The sequence below is a fragment of the Macrobrachium nipponense genome, chromosome 4 (genome assembly GCF_015104395.2).
Source record: "Macrobrachium nipponense isolate FS-2020 chromosome 4, ASM1510439v2, whole genome shotgun sequence".
Classification (NCBI taxonomy): Eukaryota; Metazoa; Arthropoda; class Malacostraca; order Decapoda; family Palaemonidae; genus Macrobrachium; species Macrobrachium nipponense.
The window spans coordinates 92,626,653-92,645,023 of NC_061100.1; the positions used below are offsets into that span (position 1 = coordinate 92,626,653).

The 18,371-nt window shown below is 35.1% G+C and overlaps 1 protein-coding gene across 10 annotated transcripts in view; it reads left to right on the forward strand.

Annotated features, from left to right (window-relative positions):
- LOC135211019 (ATP-binding cassette sub-family C member 5-like) overlaps nt 1-18,371 on the forward strand; it is an 818,851-nt gene that overhangs the window by 187,631 nt on the left and 612,849 nt on the right. For all 10 annotated transcript variants that reach the window (XM_064244042.1, XM_064244046.1, XM_064244047.1 and 7 more), the window contains one exon: nt 5,769-5,916. In XM_064244042.1, coding sequence (XP_064100112.1) covers nt 5,769-5,916 — 148 coding nt within the window. The remainder of the gene's footprint in view (nt 1-5,768; nt 5,917-18,371) is intronic.

Below are 18,371 nucleotides of genomic sequence, written 5' to 3' on the forward strand. Positions count from 1 at the left end.
GTAAATGTGTATAGCCTTGAACAACTAATCGAGAAACAACTTTTTTGCTAAGTACTACAACCAAATTGGAAAACAACAACATCTTTTTGCCTGGTATTTCAACCATCTTGCGATAGTAAACAGCTACCATAGTTATGTTATAAATGAAGTTATGTAGAATAGGACTGAGAAATTATAACCTTATTCACTATAGATCAAAGATCAACAAGGAAATATACTGGTAAATTTAAACCACGTTGTAGCTGAAGCTGAGAAAACTGTTCAAGCTGCTAATGACTATTATCTTGCATCAGCAACAAGGATAAAACTCCCATAAACTTATGTCATCGGACACAAATGTAGGTAAAATTGAGAGAAAAATATTTTAATCTAAACTACTGGACTTGAAAGAACACATTTAACTGTCGTTTTCACACCAATTAGGGATGAACTAAGTAAGCTCGTATTCGATGAAATAAAGTGAAATAGTCACATAACTTTTTTTTTTACTCGGTAAACATGCTGCCAATGTAATCTGTTAACGAAAAAAGTAATTTAGTTCATAATCATGAGATGTTTTCAAATCATATATCATATTTCGACTTAAAAACACATCATATAATGAAAAATTACCTTGTCTCATTTGTCAAATATCCAGATATTCGTTTATATTAACTAGAAGCAAGAAAATTCTCTCAGAATTTATTTAAATATGGCAAAACAAACTCGTATTTTCCATCAGCTGATTTCCAAACCAAAACATTGACCGCTATGTTAGTAGTATTTTTTACAATAAAATGAGAATATATACAATATTATTGGATACAGTGAAGTAATGTATAACTTTAAAAGATTCATGAAAAAGATGCATATTTACTTTTTCTTCTCTGCTTATCTTAATTTTTGTCACACCATCTACATAGCAGCAGTATCTCGAGCTCATACCTCAATTTTTTGCCCGTGTAACAAACAAAAAATCGACCGAGTGATGACTCGTACTTCGGAAAACTTTACATTAATTTACTCATAGGTCAAGGTACCACTGTATTTTAAAATTAGTAAATCATTTCTGTATCATAAAAATGTACTTAGCCATAAAAATAACATCAAAATACACTGATAGTGAATATTTATTGACGAAAAACATGCAAATGAGCAAGCCCTCCCGCAAATAATTTTTAGACAGGTCCCACAGAAAAATCCGCGAATTTTGAGAACGCGAATAGGCGGGGTTGACTGTACTCTTGGGCTTTTCAGGCTTTTCCAACCCCCAAAAGAGTTCAGTTGTGCCTCCAGAAAGTCCACTGTTTCCTTGCTCCCTGTCCTGTTAGGCCAACAATTGGATGAGTCTTCTAGGAACCCTCTCATCCATCGAAAAGTTTGTCACCCTGGGGAAACTTTACATGAGGGTACTAAAATTCTTCCTGATAACTCAGGAAATCAAGGAGGATCTCTAGTTGTGGCTTTCAGCAAGAGGCCTCCTGGAAGGGAAGTCTCTCCTCCCTCAGAACCTCAGCCTAGCATTGCACTTTAACACTTCGTATCTAGGTTGGGGAGTGCCTCTAGAAGGCAAGGAACTTTCTGGGACTTGGATCTCAGAAGAGAAGAACCTACATATCAGCACAAAGGAATTGAAGGTGATTCATCTGGGCCTTCTTTTCTTTGCAAAAGAAAAATTCAACAAGGAAGTAGCGGTCCATTTGGACTGCACCACTGCTCTGTCTTACATAAAAAATCAAGGGAGCACTCATTCCTTCTCCCTATACGAGGCAACAAAGGATGTCCTTTACTGGGCAACAGTAAACAAGACTCTGCTAACTTTAGGGTTCATTCACGGCAAGCTGAACTGGGTGGACGAGCTCAGTCATCTTAGACAGGTGTTACCCACAGAATTGTCGCTACATCCACAGGTATGCACTGACCTGTGAAAACTGTGGAGAAAGCCTTTAATAGAAGAACCATCACTTCTCGTTGTTTTGCTCTCCCGTCCCAGACCCTCTGACATGGGCAACAGATGCCATGCTCCAGGAGTGGATAAACCTTGACCTGTACACCTTCCTACCATTCAACATGGTCAGGGAAAAGTCTTAAGGGGGCCGGCCGGAACCCCTATATACGGTGGTATAGGGCGAAAAATGCAAAGTCATGAAAAAATTCATGGAGCTTCATATGGCAATTGAGAATACGTTTACGAAATATTTCGTCAAAATTCCTCTTACTTTCGTAGTTACAAGGTAATTAGTAAACATAACTCAATAAGCCTAAAACATTCATCCGTACAAGAAAATGCAATATTTCTTCTGTTATCGTAAATTTTGATAATTATTGGCAAAGAAATTGTGAGAAATGGCATCTGTAGAGATTCCGTGGCTCGCAGAAGCGAGTATCTGGTTCAACCATGAATCAGTGCGACCATAGACTTCAAGTAGATTACACGTTTGAGTTTCACCTCGTGACTTTCGCTTGCTTTCACGTATGTTTATGTATGTTTCGGCAAGAAGTTCATCATGCCAATGAGGAAAAGACAAGGAAAACATCTTGCTAACATACAGATGAAGAAAAATCGCTCAAGCATTATTACAGAATATCATAATATATGCATAGTTAGTGAAGAGAGAGGGGAGGGTTGCTTAGTAATGCCCCCTTCTTGCCTGATAGCACACGTCACACTATGCCCAAGGCTACGATCTTTGAGCAAAGAGATCTTCATTTATGATAAATAACATAGTTTTGGTTTTTTAATACCCAAAATGGACTATGAAATTCATAATAATCATGATTTATTAAATTGCCTTTGTAAAAAAAGAGTACATCTTCGAGTTTCACCTCTGACATTCTCTTGCATTTATGTTTGTTTATCTTTGTTTCGGCAAGAATGTCATCATGCCAAAGAGGAAAATACAAGGAAAACATCTCGCTAACATACAGAAGAAGAAAATTCACTGTAATAAGCCGAGTTAGTGAAGGGGAGAGAGGGGGTTACGTAGGAAGGAGTGCCCCATCTTGCCTCAAGCAGTGTCCCAGGCTACGATATATGAGCAAAGGGATCATCATTTATGAATAAATTATGATAAATAAAATAGTTTTGGTTTATTAATACACAAAAAAGAAATATACATTCATAATAATCATTATTTATTAACATTGTCTTTATAGAAATACGAAGGAAAACTTTGAACGCCCGTATCTCAAAACTATACTTATTGACCTTCAAAGTCTATCTCCTCACTTAGTTTTAAAGCTATAACATTGGAATTTGGTATATAACTCAGAAATACATTATAGAACAATCAAATAGAGCCCTTTTTTCCAATTTTTGCTTCGTCTTTTTGTTATACATTTTTTTTCTTGTGATTTATAGGGTTTATTTTTTTACCATATTGAAAAATTCATATCTAGCAAAAAAATGACTTTTAGAAAAAAAACTCTCCATTTGATTGGAGGTCTACATCAGGTCTATATATGGTAGTAATCCCAGGTCTTAATATTAAATATCAAGGGAGGAGATAGAATTTGAAAAGTGGTTATTTTCGGGATAAATTGCCCTGGCGTCACAAAACTGAAGGTCAGAGGCGAAAATCATATGCGGTTTGGAGATGTCCCAAGTCACCTCATTAAGTGGTATGAATGTCAAAGTCCTGTCGTTAAAAAACGGCATTAGCCGGCCGGCCCCCTTAAACAAATTTGTGCCACACCACAACTCTTCAGTGACCCTAGTGGCACCATTTTGGCCTCGGAAGGACTTGTTCCCGGACCTCCAAAGACTATTACAGACTTTCCCAGACTCCTGCTGCAGAGGACAAGACTTCTCAGACAGCCTCACTTCCATTGTTTTCATCAAGGCCTGTCTGCTCTTTCTCTGACAGGATTCAGACTGCCAACAGACTGGTCAGAGTGAAGGGATTCTCAAGACTGGCTGCAGAAGCTATTGCAAGATGTACACACCAGTCTTCTTCTAGAGTGTACTAGGCTAAATGGGTTGTCTTCCACAGCTGGTGTAGAAGGCATAACATCTCTTTTACTTAAATCTGTGTGGCACAGATAGCAGACTTTCTCCTTTTTTTGAGTTGATCTAGGGGCTTATCTTCATCAACGATCAAGGTATATGGGCTCTGTTTTTTTACATAGAGGTCTAGATCTTGGATTGAATCAAGACAGCAACTTGCTTAAATCCTTCAATACGGCCAAGGAAGCTAAGTTGAGCTCGATCGCCTGGAACTTAAACATTATCCTCAAATGGCTGTCAGGCCCTCCTTTTGAACTGCTTCTTTTCAGTTTCCTTAAGGGATTTGACAAGGAAAACTCTCTTGTTGCCTTAGCAACAGCAAGGAGAGTCAGCGAGCTGCAAGCTATTGATAAGTGAGTTGGCTTCTCCCAGGGAGATGCAGTCTGCTCATTCACTTTGGGTTTTCTGGCCAAGAATGAGAATCCATCTAAGCCTTGGCCCCATTCTTTCATCATTGGGAATTTGATGGAAAATCTCAGATCAGAAGAAGAGGAGAGAACTCTTTGCCCTGTAAAGGCACTGAGGTACTACCTTGATAGAACCAATAGAATCACAGGTCCCTCTGGTAACCTCTGGTGTTCTGTGAAGAATCTGTCCAAGTCACATTCTAAGAATGCATTGTCCTTCTTTGTGAGAGACATCATCTCATAATTACACTCAAGAATTCGAGAGGATCTGCTATCCATTTTTACAGTAAAAGCTCATGAAGTTAGAGCAGTCACCACATTCCTGTTTTTTAAACGTACGTAGCATGTCTGTCATCAATTCTCCCATCAACATTTTGGAAATGCAAATTAGTGTGAACACATTATTTATGTGTAAAGACAGTGTATGAGAACTGCAGTACCCTGGGTCCATTGTCCGTGGCTGGCATGGTGTTGGGGGAGGAGTCATAGGAGTTTTGTTTCTGTACTTCCTCTCTTTCACCCTGAATATAGGAGGTCAAGTTTTTTGGGGAGCCCTGGAGGTACTATGTCCCTGGAGTACCCACCAGTCTTGGTCATAGATGGGTATGTGATATTGTGATTTGGTGTAGTTGAGTGTTGTCTGGTTTTGTTCTGTGCTAGTACTGTGCCCAGGGCAAGGGCACTGTTTCAAGTTATGCTAGCCATCTTGACATGAGCTGCATAACCTTTTAACTAATGCTATGTAGCGATCAGAGTACTACTTCGTCTACATAGTTCCACTGAAGTAAGGGTGCTCCACGGCTCTACTGCTGGGCCACTACAGGTGAAGATGAGCACCAACCAGAGGCAGTAATTACCTGCTGTGGCTCTCTTACGAGGCAAGGTTACAACAAGCATTTTAACCAATGCTATCTGACTTCCATATTTTTAAAATTCCTTATTTTCTCTGAATTTCTGAAATTAAATATGCCCATAAATCCCACCTTCTGTCAATTTGGGATTGAGCTGTGTAATTACTTGGTAAGTTACTTAGATAAAAATGACATTTTTATAATAAAATTAGGTTTTATAAGTACATAACAAGTAATTTCAGAATCGGAGCCCTCTTTCCTCTCCTTTCATGGACATAAGGCAGAAATTAATTGAGCTTGTCAGCAGCATTGTACCTATCCGTATCTGCAAGGGGCAGAGCTTATCAACCAGTATACTTAACAATGTGCGTCACTACGAATTTAAAATTACTTGGCAAGTTTATATAAAATCTAATTTCATTATAAAAATGTCATTTTTGGATGGAGTAATATTTGTCTGTTCTTTATTTTATTTTGATTTGTAAATATTATTAGTGCAACTTTACATTTCTCAACTTATTACAGTATGGAATATCACGTTTAACGAGCTACTTGCGTCGTCGAACTGTTACTGTTACAGATGAACGTGTCTGTAAAATGAATGAGTTACTTTCATGTGTGAAGCTAATCAAGATGTATGCTTGGGAAAAAAGCTTTGCATCAAGTATAGCAGGTAAAGTTGGTCCTTAAAAGTTTCCTGCACATTATGTATTAAAGTTATTATTTTGATTGTAATGTATAAACGTTTTAGATTAATGTTTTATGTACTGTGAATGTGAACATTATATTTGAGATGAAATGTCAAGAGTAATAAAATACTCTCTTGTGTAGTTTAATATTTGATTCATAATCATAATAGAGTCACGTAAAAAAAAATGTTAAAAAGCAAAATGATGACATCAACAATGATGAAATGACACATGTAGATTTAAACACAAGCAGGTAGTACCATGTAGACTCTTGGTTTCCTTAATACGAGAAATGGTTATAAAACATTTTATGCTACCAGAAGCTCAGATGTAACATAAATGCTACTGATATATTTGAATAAAAAAAAAATGTAAACTAAGCCTTCAACTTACTAAACAATCAAATTATGTAATTAACATTTCCTAAATATGGTAATTGTCCTATGCTTTAAGAAATATGCTTCCTAAATGAGCTATTTGTGATAGAACTGTTAAAAACCAGGTATAAACATTTTTGGTGGGGGTTTCTTGAGTTTTAACTAACAAAATAGGCAGTTTTAATTGTTTTTATAGGGGTTTCAACTATGGGGGGGTTGCTTAGGGTCTGGTACACATTCCCCGTGAATACAGGGGGAATACTGTAGTTGACTTTCCGATTATTTATTATATAATAATAAATATATGCTTTACAGTGGTACCTCGACATACGAAAGGCTCAACTTACGAAAAATTCGAGTTACGAAAGCAAATACAAAGAATTTTTTGGCTCTACATACGAAAATGGTTCAGGACACAAAAGGTTGTTGCTGTAAAGTCCCGAAATTCGCCCGGACTACCGATAACAATTTTAAAACTCCCGCTCTCCCATTGGTTCCTGATGCTAGTCACTGCCATAAGATCCTGCTCTCCTATTGGTCAGCATCTCTCCCATGATCCCATCATGCATCTACGTAGCAGCGTGCTTTTTCGGCCACTCGGCAGCAGCATCGTTATCGTAAGCACGCAGAATTAATTCGTTCTATACGATTTCGTTTATTAACGTAAATTCGTTAGTGATTTCGTCGTAGTACTACTTTATCGTGTTTTGTGAGAACTTTACTACATACGTATACAGGCGGTCCCCGGGTTATGACGGCTCCGGCTTACGATGTTCCGAGGTTATGACGCTTTTTCTTAAATATTCATTGAAAAATCCGCCCTGGGTTACGACACTTGTTCCGAGGTTACGACGCTGACGCTTCCGACTCTCCGAGTTAACGACGCTTTTAAAATACGCAAACTATGATGAGAATCCTTTATAGTTTAGCACAGTATATTAATAAAAATAAGTTTTTGGTTAGATTACAACAAAAATTTTGAGGTTATGATTTTTGACACTTTTTATGTCGTATTTTTTGAATTTTATAGAGATGCCTCATAAGCGGAACTAGTTTCCGAGCGAATGAATACACTAGCTTGGGATGCGCAGTTTATAACAGTCCAAAAGCGCAAATAATGAAAAAATCATTGCTTGTTTCCAGTATACATAATTAGCAAAACTAAGTTTCTGGTTAGATTACAACGCAAATTCCAAGGTTACGACGGTTTTTTATGTTTTTTAACGATACCTCATACGCAGAACTAGTTTCTGAGCATAAATTAATTTACGCTATTAAACTGTATGGTAACCATAGTCAAGGATAAGGAATGCATTCTCAAACAGTATACATATCCTTTAATACAAAACAGCAAAATAACATTGAAACATTATTTCACTTGAAGAATCCGTTTATACTCCACTTAGACTTGGATATAAAAACCATAGTTTCTCTCTCTCTCTCTCTCTCTCTCTCTCTCTCTCTCTCTCTCTCTCTCTCTCTAAAAGAAGAATAGAAATAGGCCCTCTGAGAATTGAAGGGAGATTAACGAATGAAAAAAAGGAAATTTGCAACATACTGGCAGAAGAACGAATTATAAGAGAGAATTCACCCCTAGAATAGATAATGAAGATAATGATATAGAAGTAAGGGATGAAAATAGTGAATATTTAGCTGACATAGATATTAATGAAGCTGATATTGTGCAGGCTATTAATGAAATTAAAAATGGAGCTGCTGCAGGGCCTGATGGAATTCCTGCTATTTTGTTAAAGAAAGTAGTTCATTCTATCGCAAAGCCACTTGCAATATTATTAAGACAAAGTGTAGATACAGGCAAGATTTATGATGAGCATAAATTAGCATATATTACCCCTACTTTCAAAAGTGGATCAAGACTAGAGGCAAGTAATTATAGGCCTGTGAGTCTAACATCACATATTATGAAAGTGTATGAAAGGGTAATGAAGAAAAATATTATGAAACATTTAATAAAAAATAATTTGTTTAATAAAGGACAACATGGTTTCGTACCCGGAAAAAGTACACAAACCCAACTGTTAGTCCACCGTGAGAACATATTCAAAAATATGAAAAGCGGAAATGAAACAGATGTGGTTTATTTAGACTTTGCAAAAGCTTTTGATAAAGTAGACCATAATATATTAGCGAAGAAAATTAGAAAACACAATATCGTGGATAAAGTAGGAAGATGGTTAAAAGAATTTTTACACAACAGAAAACAGATAGTTATTGCAAACGACGAGAAATCGGATGAAGTCAAGGTAATATCCGGTGTGCCGCAAGGTACGGTGTTAGCTGCAATACTGTTTGTTATTATGATTGAAGACATAGACAATAATGTGAAGGATTCGGTAGTGAGTAGTTTCGCAGATGACACAAGAATAAGTAGAGAAATTACTTGTGATGAAGATAGGAACGCTCTACAAAGAGACCTTAACAAAGTATATGATTGGGCAGAGGTAAATAGGATGGTATTTAACTCTGATAAATTTGAATCAATAAATTATGGAGACAGAGAAAGAAAGCTATATGCATATAAGGGACCTAATAATGAGACCATCACAAATAAGGAAGCAGTTAAAGACCTTGGTGTGATGATGAATAGGAACATGTTATGCAATGATCAAATAGCAACTCTGTTGGCAAAATGTAAAGCAAAAATGGGAATGTTGTTACGGCACTTCAAAACAAGAAAAGCTGAACACATGATTATGCTTTATAAAACATATGTTCGTAGTCCACTTGAATATTGCAATATGATATGGTACCCACACTATCAAAAGGATATTGCACAAATAGAGAGTGTACAAGGTCCTTTACAGCTAGAATAGAAGAAGTTAAGGACCTAGACTACTGGGAAAGACTACAATTCTTAAAATTATATAGTCTAGAAAGAGAAGAGAACGCTACATGATAATTCAGGCATGGAAACAGATAGAAGAATAGCAGAAAATATCATGGAACTAAAAATATCAGAAAGAGCAAGCAGAGGTAGATTAATAGTGCCCAAAACTATACCAGGAAAAATAAGGAAAGCACACAGGACATTAATCCACTACGCACCAGCATCGATAATGCAGCGTCTATTCAATGCGTTGCCAGCTCATCTGAGGAATATATCAGGAGTGAGCGTAGATGTGTTTAAGAATAAGCTCGACAAATATCTAAACTGCATCCCAGACCATCCAAGATTGGAAGATGCAAAATATACCGGAAGATGTACTAGCAACTCTCTGGTAGACATTAGAGGTGCCTCACACTGAGGGACCTGGGGCAACCCGAACAAGATGTAAGGTAAGGTAAGGTAAGGTCTCTCTCTATTTTCCAACGAAATATTAATTTTGATTAATACTGTATTAGTAAGTTTAATAAGTTGAAATGATATCACATAATAAAAATAATAATTCTCTCTCTCTCTCTCTCTCTCTCTCTCTCTCTCTCTCTCCTCTCTCTCTCTCTCTCTCTCTCTCCTACAAAGATGTATGTTTTTTTGTATGATAAATAAATTATTTACTAATTTATACAGCAATAATATCAATTCATTAAAGAAAATACCATAGTGAATTAGTAAGATTTTAGCTTACATATTTAAAAAATTATGGAAGAATGAAGGAAATCCCAGTCTTCTTTCAGTAACCTTTCTCTAACTCCAGGTACAAAAACTGTTAGACATATCAAGTTCTGTGACAGCCAGGAGGGGGAAGAGCTGCTGTGTTGCAATCAAGTGCTCATGAAATTCCCCCCCCCTCTCTCTCTCTCTCTCTCTCTCTCTCTCTCTTCTCTCTCTCTCTCTCTCTCTCTCTCTCTCTCTCTCATTTACTGAGACTCAAGATTTTTTATGTACTTGTACTATTTGTTTTTAATAACTTTCAAATAATAATATAATAATAATAATAATAATAATAATAATAATAAACTGTAATTACAAAATTCATAAGTGATAGTATTTTAAAGAAATACAATACTAATCTATCCATGTCACTTTTAATTAAGGTTCTCTCTCTCTCTCTCTCTCTCTCTCTCTCTCTCTCTCTCTCGCTCTCTCTCTCTCTTCTCTTGCCTTCCACACAAGATAATAATGTGTCATAGTGGTAACTCCCTCCCTCTCTTTCACTGGAAGCATTATAAGTATTTTTTGAGAGAACAGAGAGAGATAAACATCTCTCTCTCTCTCTCTCTCTCTCTCTCTCTACTCTCTCTCTCTCTCTCTCTCTCTCTCTTTTACCGAGATGAAAGAATTTTTATGGTACTAGTATGTAAAATGTTTATTGATAATTTCAGTTATTTAATAATAATAATAAAACTATAATTACAAAATTCATAATGGTCGTATTTTAACCCTTAAACGCCGAAGCGGTAAAAAAAAAAAATGTCTCCCGTGTGCCGGAAGTGTTTCAGAGTGAGTGCGGAAGCGGAAAAAATATTTTTTTCAAAAAATCACAGCGCGCTGAGTTTTCAAGATTAAGAGTTCATTTTTGGCTCCTTTTTTTGTCATTGGCTGAAGTTTAGTATGCAACCATCAGAAATGAAAAAAATTATCATTATCATATATAAATAATGCGATATATGATAGCGCAAAAACGAAATTTCATATATAATTGTATTCAAATCGCGCTGTGCGCAAAACGGTTAAAGGTAACGAGTTACTTCTTTTTTCGTTGTAATGTACACTAAATTGCAATCATTTTGGTATATGACACATCGTAAAACGATAAAAGCAACACAGAGAAAATATTATCACAAAATAATGCATGAATTCGTAACGCACGGACGTAAACAAATATTTTTTTCAAAAATTCACCATAAATTTAAATATTGTCCTAGAGACTTCCAATTTCTTTCAAAATGAAGACAAATGATTGAATATTACTATACTGTAAGAATATTAGCTTACAAATGCAGTTTTCGACCATATCTGACTAGGTAAAGTTGACCGAATGTCGAATTTTTTATATATATATTTTTTTATATGCAATTATTCGGAAATAAGAAAAGCTACAACCTTCAAATATTTTTCTTTTTATTCTACATGAAATTGCACACATTTTCATATATAAAACTCTATGAAATGCCTAATATGAAACAGAGCAAATATTCCGAGAATGGAACATACGCATTTCGGAGATTTGTGGCGGAGAATCCGCGCGCAGAGGGAAGGAAAGATTTTTTTTAAAATTCACCATAAATCTAAATATTGTACTAGAGACTTCGAATTTGTTTCAAGATGAAGATAAATGACTGAGTATTACTAGACTGTAAGAGTTTTAGCTCACAATTGCGTTTTTCGACCATTTCAGTAGAGTCAAAGTTGACCGAACGTGGTTTTTTTTCTATTTATCGTGATTTATATGCAAATATTTTAAAAATGAGAAAAGCTACAACCTAATTAAATTTTTTGTTGTATTCTACATAAAATTGCGCACATTTTCATATATAAAACTTTATGTAACGGCTAATTTAAAATGGTGCAAACATTACCATAATCGCACGTGTGTTTTTTTCGGAAGAGTTACCGCGCGGATGTAAAGAAAATGTTATTTTTTTCATAATTTCACCATAAATCGAAGTATTGTGCTAGAGACTTCCAATTTGTTGCAAAATGAAGGTAAATGCTTGAATATTACTAGAATATAAGCGGTTTAGCTTACAATTGCGTTTTTCGACCATTTCGTTAGAGTCAAAGTTGACCGAAGGTTGAAAATTTGTCACTTATCATTTTTAATATGAAAATATTTCAAAATTGATAAAATCTACAACCATGGATTGTTTTTAGTTGTATTATGCATGAAATTGCGCACATTTTCATATATAAAACTTTATATAACGGCTAATTTAAAATAGTGCAAACATTACCACAATCGCATGTATGATTTTTTCGAAAGTTACCGCGCGGACGTAAGGAAAAAGTTTTTTCATAAATTCACCATAAATCGAAATATTGTGCTAAAGAGACTTCCAATTAGTTGCAAAATTAAGTTAAATGATTGAATATTACTAAAATATTAGAGTTTTAGCTTACAATTGCGTTTTTCGACCATTTCGATAGAGTCAAAGTTGACCGAAGGTTGAAATTTCGGTACTTATCGTTATTTATATGAAAATATCTCAAAACTGATAAAAGCTACAATCATGAGTATTTTTTTGTTATATTCTTCATAAAAATGTGCACATTTTCATATATAATACTCCATCTAACGGCTAATTTAAAATGGTACAAAATTATGTCAAAGTGACTAAATAATTTCCGAGATGTGTCACAGAATTCTTTTTAGTGCGGCAAGAAAGAAATTCGCGCTTGCGCGCCTGCGTAACGATTGTAAAACAAAAACAACACCTTGATCCGTGAACTCCCAGCATCCCCCAAGGCGCGTGATTCAAGAGTTTTTGGCTGGTAGGCCTAAAAGTATTTTTCCGCGAATTTTTAAAAAAACTTTTGTATGTCGACGTAAAATACGTCCAGTCTGCACCCGAGAGACAAAAAATGTCGACGTAAAATACGTCCAGTCGGCGTTTAAGGGTTAAAGAGATGAAAATAATCTTTCCATTTCATTTGTAAGGATAATTCCTCTTTCTTAATGAGATGAGAGAATTTTTATGGTAGTTGCAGGTGTTTATTATATTTTCAAATAATAATAATAATAATAATAATAATAGAAGTAGTAATAATACGATAACTAATTTCAAAAGAAAATTCTTCCCTTCATCTTTTTTCTGTCCAGTGACACTCAGAGCTTTACAATGCCATACAATGGTCAACGAATTTAATGGTTTTATGTAATCTCTCTCTCTCTCTCTCTCTCTCTCTCTCTCTTCTTCTCTCTCTCTCTCTCTCTGCTCTCTCTCTCTCTCTCTCTCTTGTATTTTAATGAAAATATACAGTAATTTGTGAATACACAGTGTTGCACATGAAAAAAGTAAATTAGTGATAATTTTAGAGATACGGCCCTAAGAAAAATTGCAAATTAGTGAAATTTTCCCTGTGGACATGTTTTCAACAACGTCGTTCCGGCTTACGACGATTTTCGGGTTACGACGTGTCTTAAGAACGGAACCCCCGTCGTAACCCGGGGACTGCCTGTACTGCATAACTTAATTACGTACAGTATATACATAGTCATGGGTCCCGAGAAATTTGAAGTTCATGGAAAGAAGAGGATGCTTTCTTTGGAGACAAAGATGGAGATAATTAAGAAGTATGAAGCTGGCATGCGATTGAGTGTGATCGCCAAGGAATATGGCCAAAATTCTTCGACAATAGGCACCATCCTTAAGCAGAAGGAAGCCATCAAAGCAGCTACACCTTCCAAGGGCATGACTATTTTGTCTAGCAAAAGGAGCCACGTGCACAACGAGATGGAAAGGCTGCTTCTTGTCTGGATAAAAGACAAAGAAATCGCTGGCGATGCAATAACCGAGACGGCAATCTGCCATAAGGCCAGCGCTATTTTCGGCGATTGATTGCCCAGGCTGAAGATGAGGAGGAGAAGGGACATCAACACCAACCCCCAGACTTCAAGGCTTCTCATGGGTTGTTAGAAAAATTCCGTAAACGTACTGGCATCCATTCGGTGGTGCGGCATGGGAAGGCTGCCAGCTCGGACACGAAAGCGGCTGAAGCCTTTATTAAGACGTTCGACGAGATGATGATCAACGAAGGCTACAGTTCTCAGCAAGTCTTCAACTGTGATGAGACTGGCCTTTTTTAAAAAAAAATGCAATAAATATACAAATGAAAATACTATAGCATAAAATATAAATAAATTAGTGAGGGTGTGTGTGTTACTGTGTTAGGTTTCAATGAAAACACAACTCAATTCTTGTTCTCTCTCTCTCTCTCTCTCTCTCTCTCTCCTCTCTCTCTCTCTCTCTCTCTCTCTCTCTCTGTATTTCAATATCTAATATATATACGTATATATATATATATTTATATGTATATGTATTAATTATATAATATATATATATATATTATATATATATATATCTATAATATTATATAGTATATATATTACTACATCTTCTCTATCCTTAGTTTCTACCGTCTTCTCTTATCTCTGATGATCTCATTTCTACTTTCTTGCGGGTCATATCTATTCTAATATATATAAATATATATATTATATATCATATATAATATATATATATCCTATAATCTATATATATAATATAATATATATAATATATATACATATAGTATATATATATATATATATATATATATATATATATATAATATATAATATAATATATATATATATTATATTATCGTCGATCTCGGGGCAGGGCTGAAAAGGGCGGGGCTTAACCAGCGAATGTCATCATCTCTCGACAGGAAATTTTTAGAAGGATCTAGATGAAATGTTACATCATAATACGTGGCGTTTCTGACGATGGCCCACGTGCTGGAGTTCCATAACACACGAGTATTCTCGAACAATCATGAGAACAGATGTCTGAAACACGTGCGGGTGCGGGAATTCCTCCTTGCCGCAGACCTACTCGAAGAAGATAGATTTTCCTTTCCTTTAACCCTTGAACGCCGAGCCGGTATTTCCGAAAGTGTCTCCTATATTACGGCGGTGTTCGTGAGTGAGCGCCGAAGAGGAAAAAAAAGTTTTTTTTTTCAAATCACAGCACGCTTAATTTTCAAGATTAAGAGTTCATTTATGGCTTCTTTTTTTGTCATTGCCTGAAGTTTAGTATGCAACCATCAGAAATGAAAAAATATCATTATCATATATAAATATTGGAATATATGACAGCGCGAAAAAAATTTCATATATAATTGTATACAAATCGAGCCGTGAGCAACACGGTTAAAGCTAATGAGTTAATTGTTTTTAGTTGTATTGTTCACTAAATTGCGATGATTTTGGTATATAACAAATTGTAAAACGATCAAAGCAACACAGAGAAAATATTATCTCAATATGATGCATGAATTTGTAATGCGTGGACATAATAAAAAACTGTTTTAAAAAATTCACCATAAATCGAAATATTGTGCTAGAGACTTCCTGTTTGTTGCAAAATGAAGTTAATTGATTGAATATTCCTAGACTGTAAGTGTTCTAGCTTACAATTGCAGTTTTCGACCATTTCGGTCGAGTTAAAGTTGACCGAAGGTCGAATTTTTTCTATTTATCGTTATTTATATGGAAATATTTCAAAACTGATAAAAGCTACAACTGTGGGTTGTCTTTTGTTGTATTCTACATGAAATTGCACACATTTTCATATACAGGCAGTCCCCGGGTTACGACGGGGGTTCCATTCTTGAGACGCTTTGTAACCCGAAAATCGTCGTAAGCCAGAACATCACCAAAAATACTAAGAAAACCTTACTTTTAATGCTTTGGGTGCATTCAAAACTATGTAAACTGTATTTTTATTGCATTTTGCATCAAAAAACCAAATATTGATTATTTTGCATTTTTGGTGTCATATTTCTTTTGCCAGATGAGCGTTGTAGGCGTCGTAACCCTGGAACATGCGTCGTAACCCTGGAAATAATTTCTGATGAATATAATTGAAAAGCACCTTAACCTCGGAACATCGTAAGCCAAACCCATCGTAACCCGGGGACTGCCTATATAAAACTTTATGTAACGGCTAATTTAACCCTCTTACGCCGAAGCGGTAAAAAAAAAATTGTCTCCCGTGTGCCGGAGGTGTTTTGAAGAGTGAGCGCGGAAGCGGAAAAAATATTTTTTTCAAAAAATCACAGCGCGCTTAGTTTTCAAGATTAAGAGTTCATTTTTGCCTCCTTTTTTTGTCATTGGCTGAAGTTTAGTATGCAACCATCAGAAATGAAAAAATTATCATTATCATATATAAATAATGTGATATATGATAGCGCAAAAACGAAATTTCATATTTAATTGTATTCAAATCGCGCTGTGCGCAAAACGGTTAAAGGTAACAAGGTAATTTTTTTCGTTGTAATGTACAGTAAATTGCAATCTTTTTGGTATATAACACATTGTAAAATGATAAAAGCAACATAGAGAAAATATTATCACAATATAATGCATGAATTCGTAACACGCGGACGTAAACAAATATTTTTTTCAAAAATTCACCATAAATCTAAATATTGTCCTAGAGACTTCCAATTTCTTTCAAAATGAAGACAAATGATTGAATATTACTACACTGTAAGAGTATTAGCTTACAATTGCAGTTTTCGACCATATCTGACGAGTTAAAGTTGACCGAATGTCAAATTTTTTATATATATATTTTTTATATGCAATTATTTCGGAAATAAGAAAAGCTACAACCTTCAAATATTTTTCGTTTTATTCTACATAAAATTGCGCACATTTTCATATATAAAACTCTATGAAATGCCTAATATGAAACGGAGCAAATATTCCGAGAATGGGACATACGCATTTCGGAGATTTGTGGCTGAGAATCCGCGTGCAGAGGGAAGGAAAGATTTTTTTTTTAATTCACCATAAATCTAAATATTTTGCTAGAGACTTCGAATTTGTTTCAAGATGAAGATAAATGACTGAATATTACTAGACTGTAAGAGTTTTAGCTTACAATTGCGTTTTTCGACCATTTCAGTAGAGTCAAAGTTGACCAAACGTGGTTTTTTCATGTTTATCGTGATTTATATGCAAAATATTTTTCAAAAATGAGAAAAGCTACAACCTTCTCATATTTTTAGTTGTATTCTACATGAAATGGCGCACATTTTCATATATAAAACTTTATGTAACGGCTAATTTAAAATGGTGCAAACATTACCACAATCGCACGTATGATTTTTTCGGAAGAGTTACCGCTCAGACGTAAAGAAAAATTTGTTTTTTTTTCATAAATTCATCATAAATCAAAATATTGTGCTAGAGACTTCCAATTTGTTGCAAAATGAAGGTAAATGCTTGAATATTACTAGAATATAAGCGTTTTAGCTTACAATTGCGTTTTTTTACCATTTCGGTAGAGTCAAAGTTGACCGAAGGTTGAAATTTTGGCAATTATCGTTATTTATATGAAGATATCTCAAAACTGATAAAAGCTACAACCATGGTTTTTTTTTAGTTGTTTTGTGCATGAAATTGCGCACATTTCCATATATAAAACTTTATATAACGGCTAATTTTGAAATGGTGCAAACATTACCACAATCGCATGTATGATTTTTTTCGGAAGAGTTACCGCGCAGACGTATGGAAAAAGTTTTTTCATAAATTCACCATAAATCGAAATATTGTGCTAGAGACTTCCAATTAGTTGCAAAATTAAGGTAAATGATTGAATATTACTAAAATATAAGAGTTTTAGCTTACAATTGCGTTTTTCGACCATTTCGGGAGAGTCAAAGTTGACCGAAGGTTGAAATTTTGGCAATTATCGTTATTTATATGAAAATATCTCAAAACTGATAATTGCTACAATCATTAGTATTTTATTGGTGTATTTTACGTAAAAATGCGCACATTTTCATATTAATACTTCATGTAACGGCTAATTTACAATGGTACAAAAATTTTGTCAAAGTGACGAAATAATTTCCAAGATGTGTCACAGATACTTTTTAGTGCGGCAAGAAAGAAATTCGCGCTTGCGCACCTGCGTAACAATTGTAAACAAAACAACACCTTGATCCGTGAACTCCCAGCATCCCCCAAGGCGCATGATTCAAAACTTTTAGGCTGGTAGGCCTATAAGTATTTTTCCGCGAATTTTAAAAAAAACTTTTGTAAGTCGACATAAAATACGTCCAGTCGGCACACGGGAGACAAAAAATGTCGACGTAAAATACATCCAGTCGGCGTAAGAGGGTTAAATTGGTATAAACATTACGACAATCAGACCAAAAATTTTATGATTTTTTCGGAAGAGTTACCGCGCGGACGGAAGGAAAAAGTTTTTTTTCTTCATAAATTCACCATAAATCAAAATATTGTGCTAGAGACTTCTAATTTGTTGCAAAATAAAGGTAAATGATTGAATATTACTAGAATGTAGTAATAGTTTTAGTTTACAATTTCATTTTTTTACCATCTCGGTCGAGTCAAATTTGACTGAAGGTTGAAATTTGG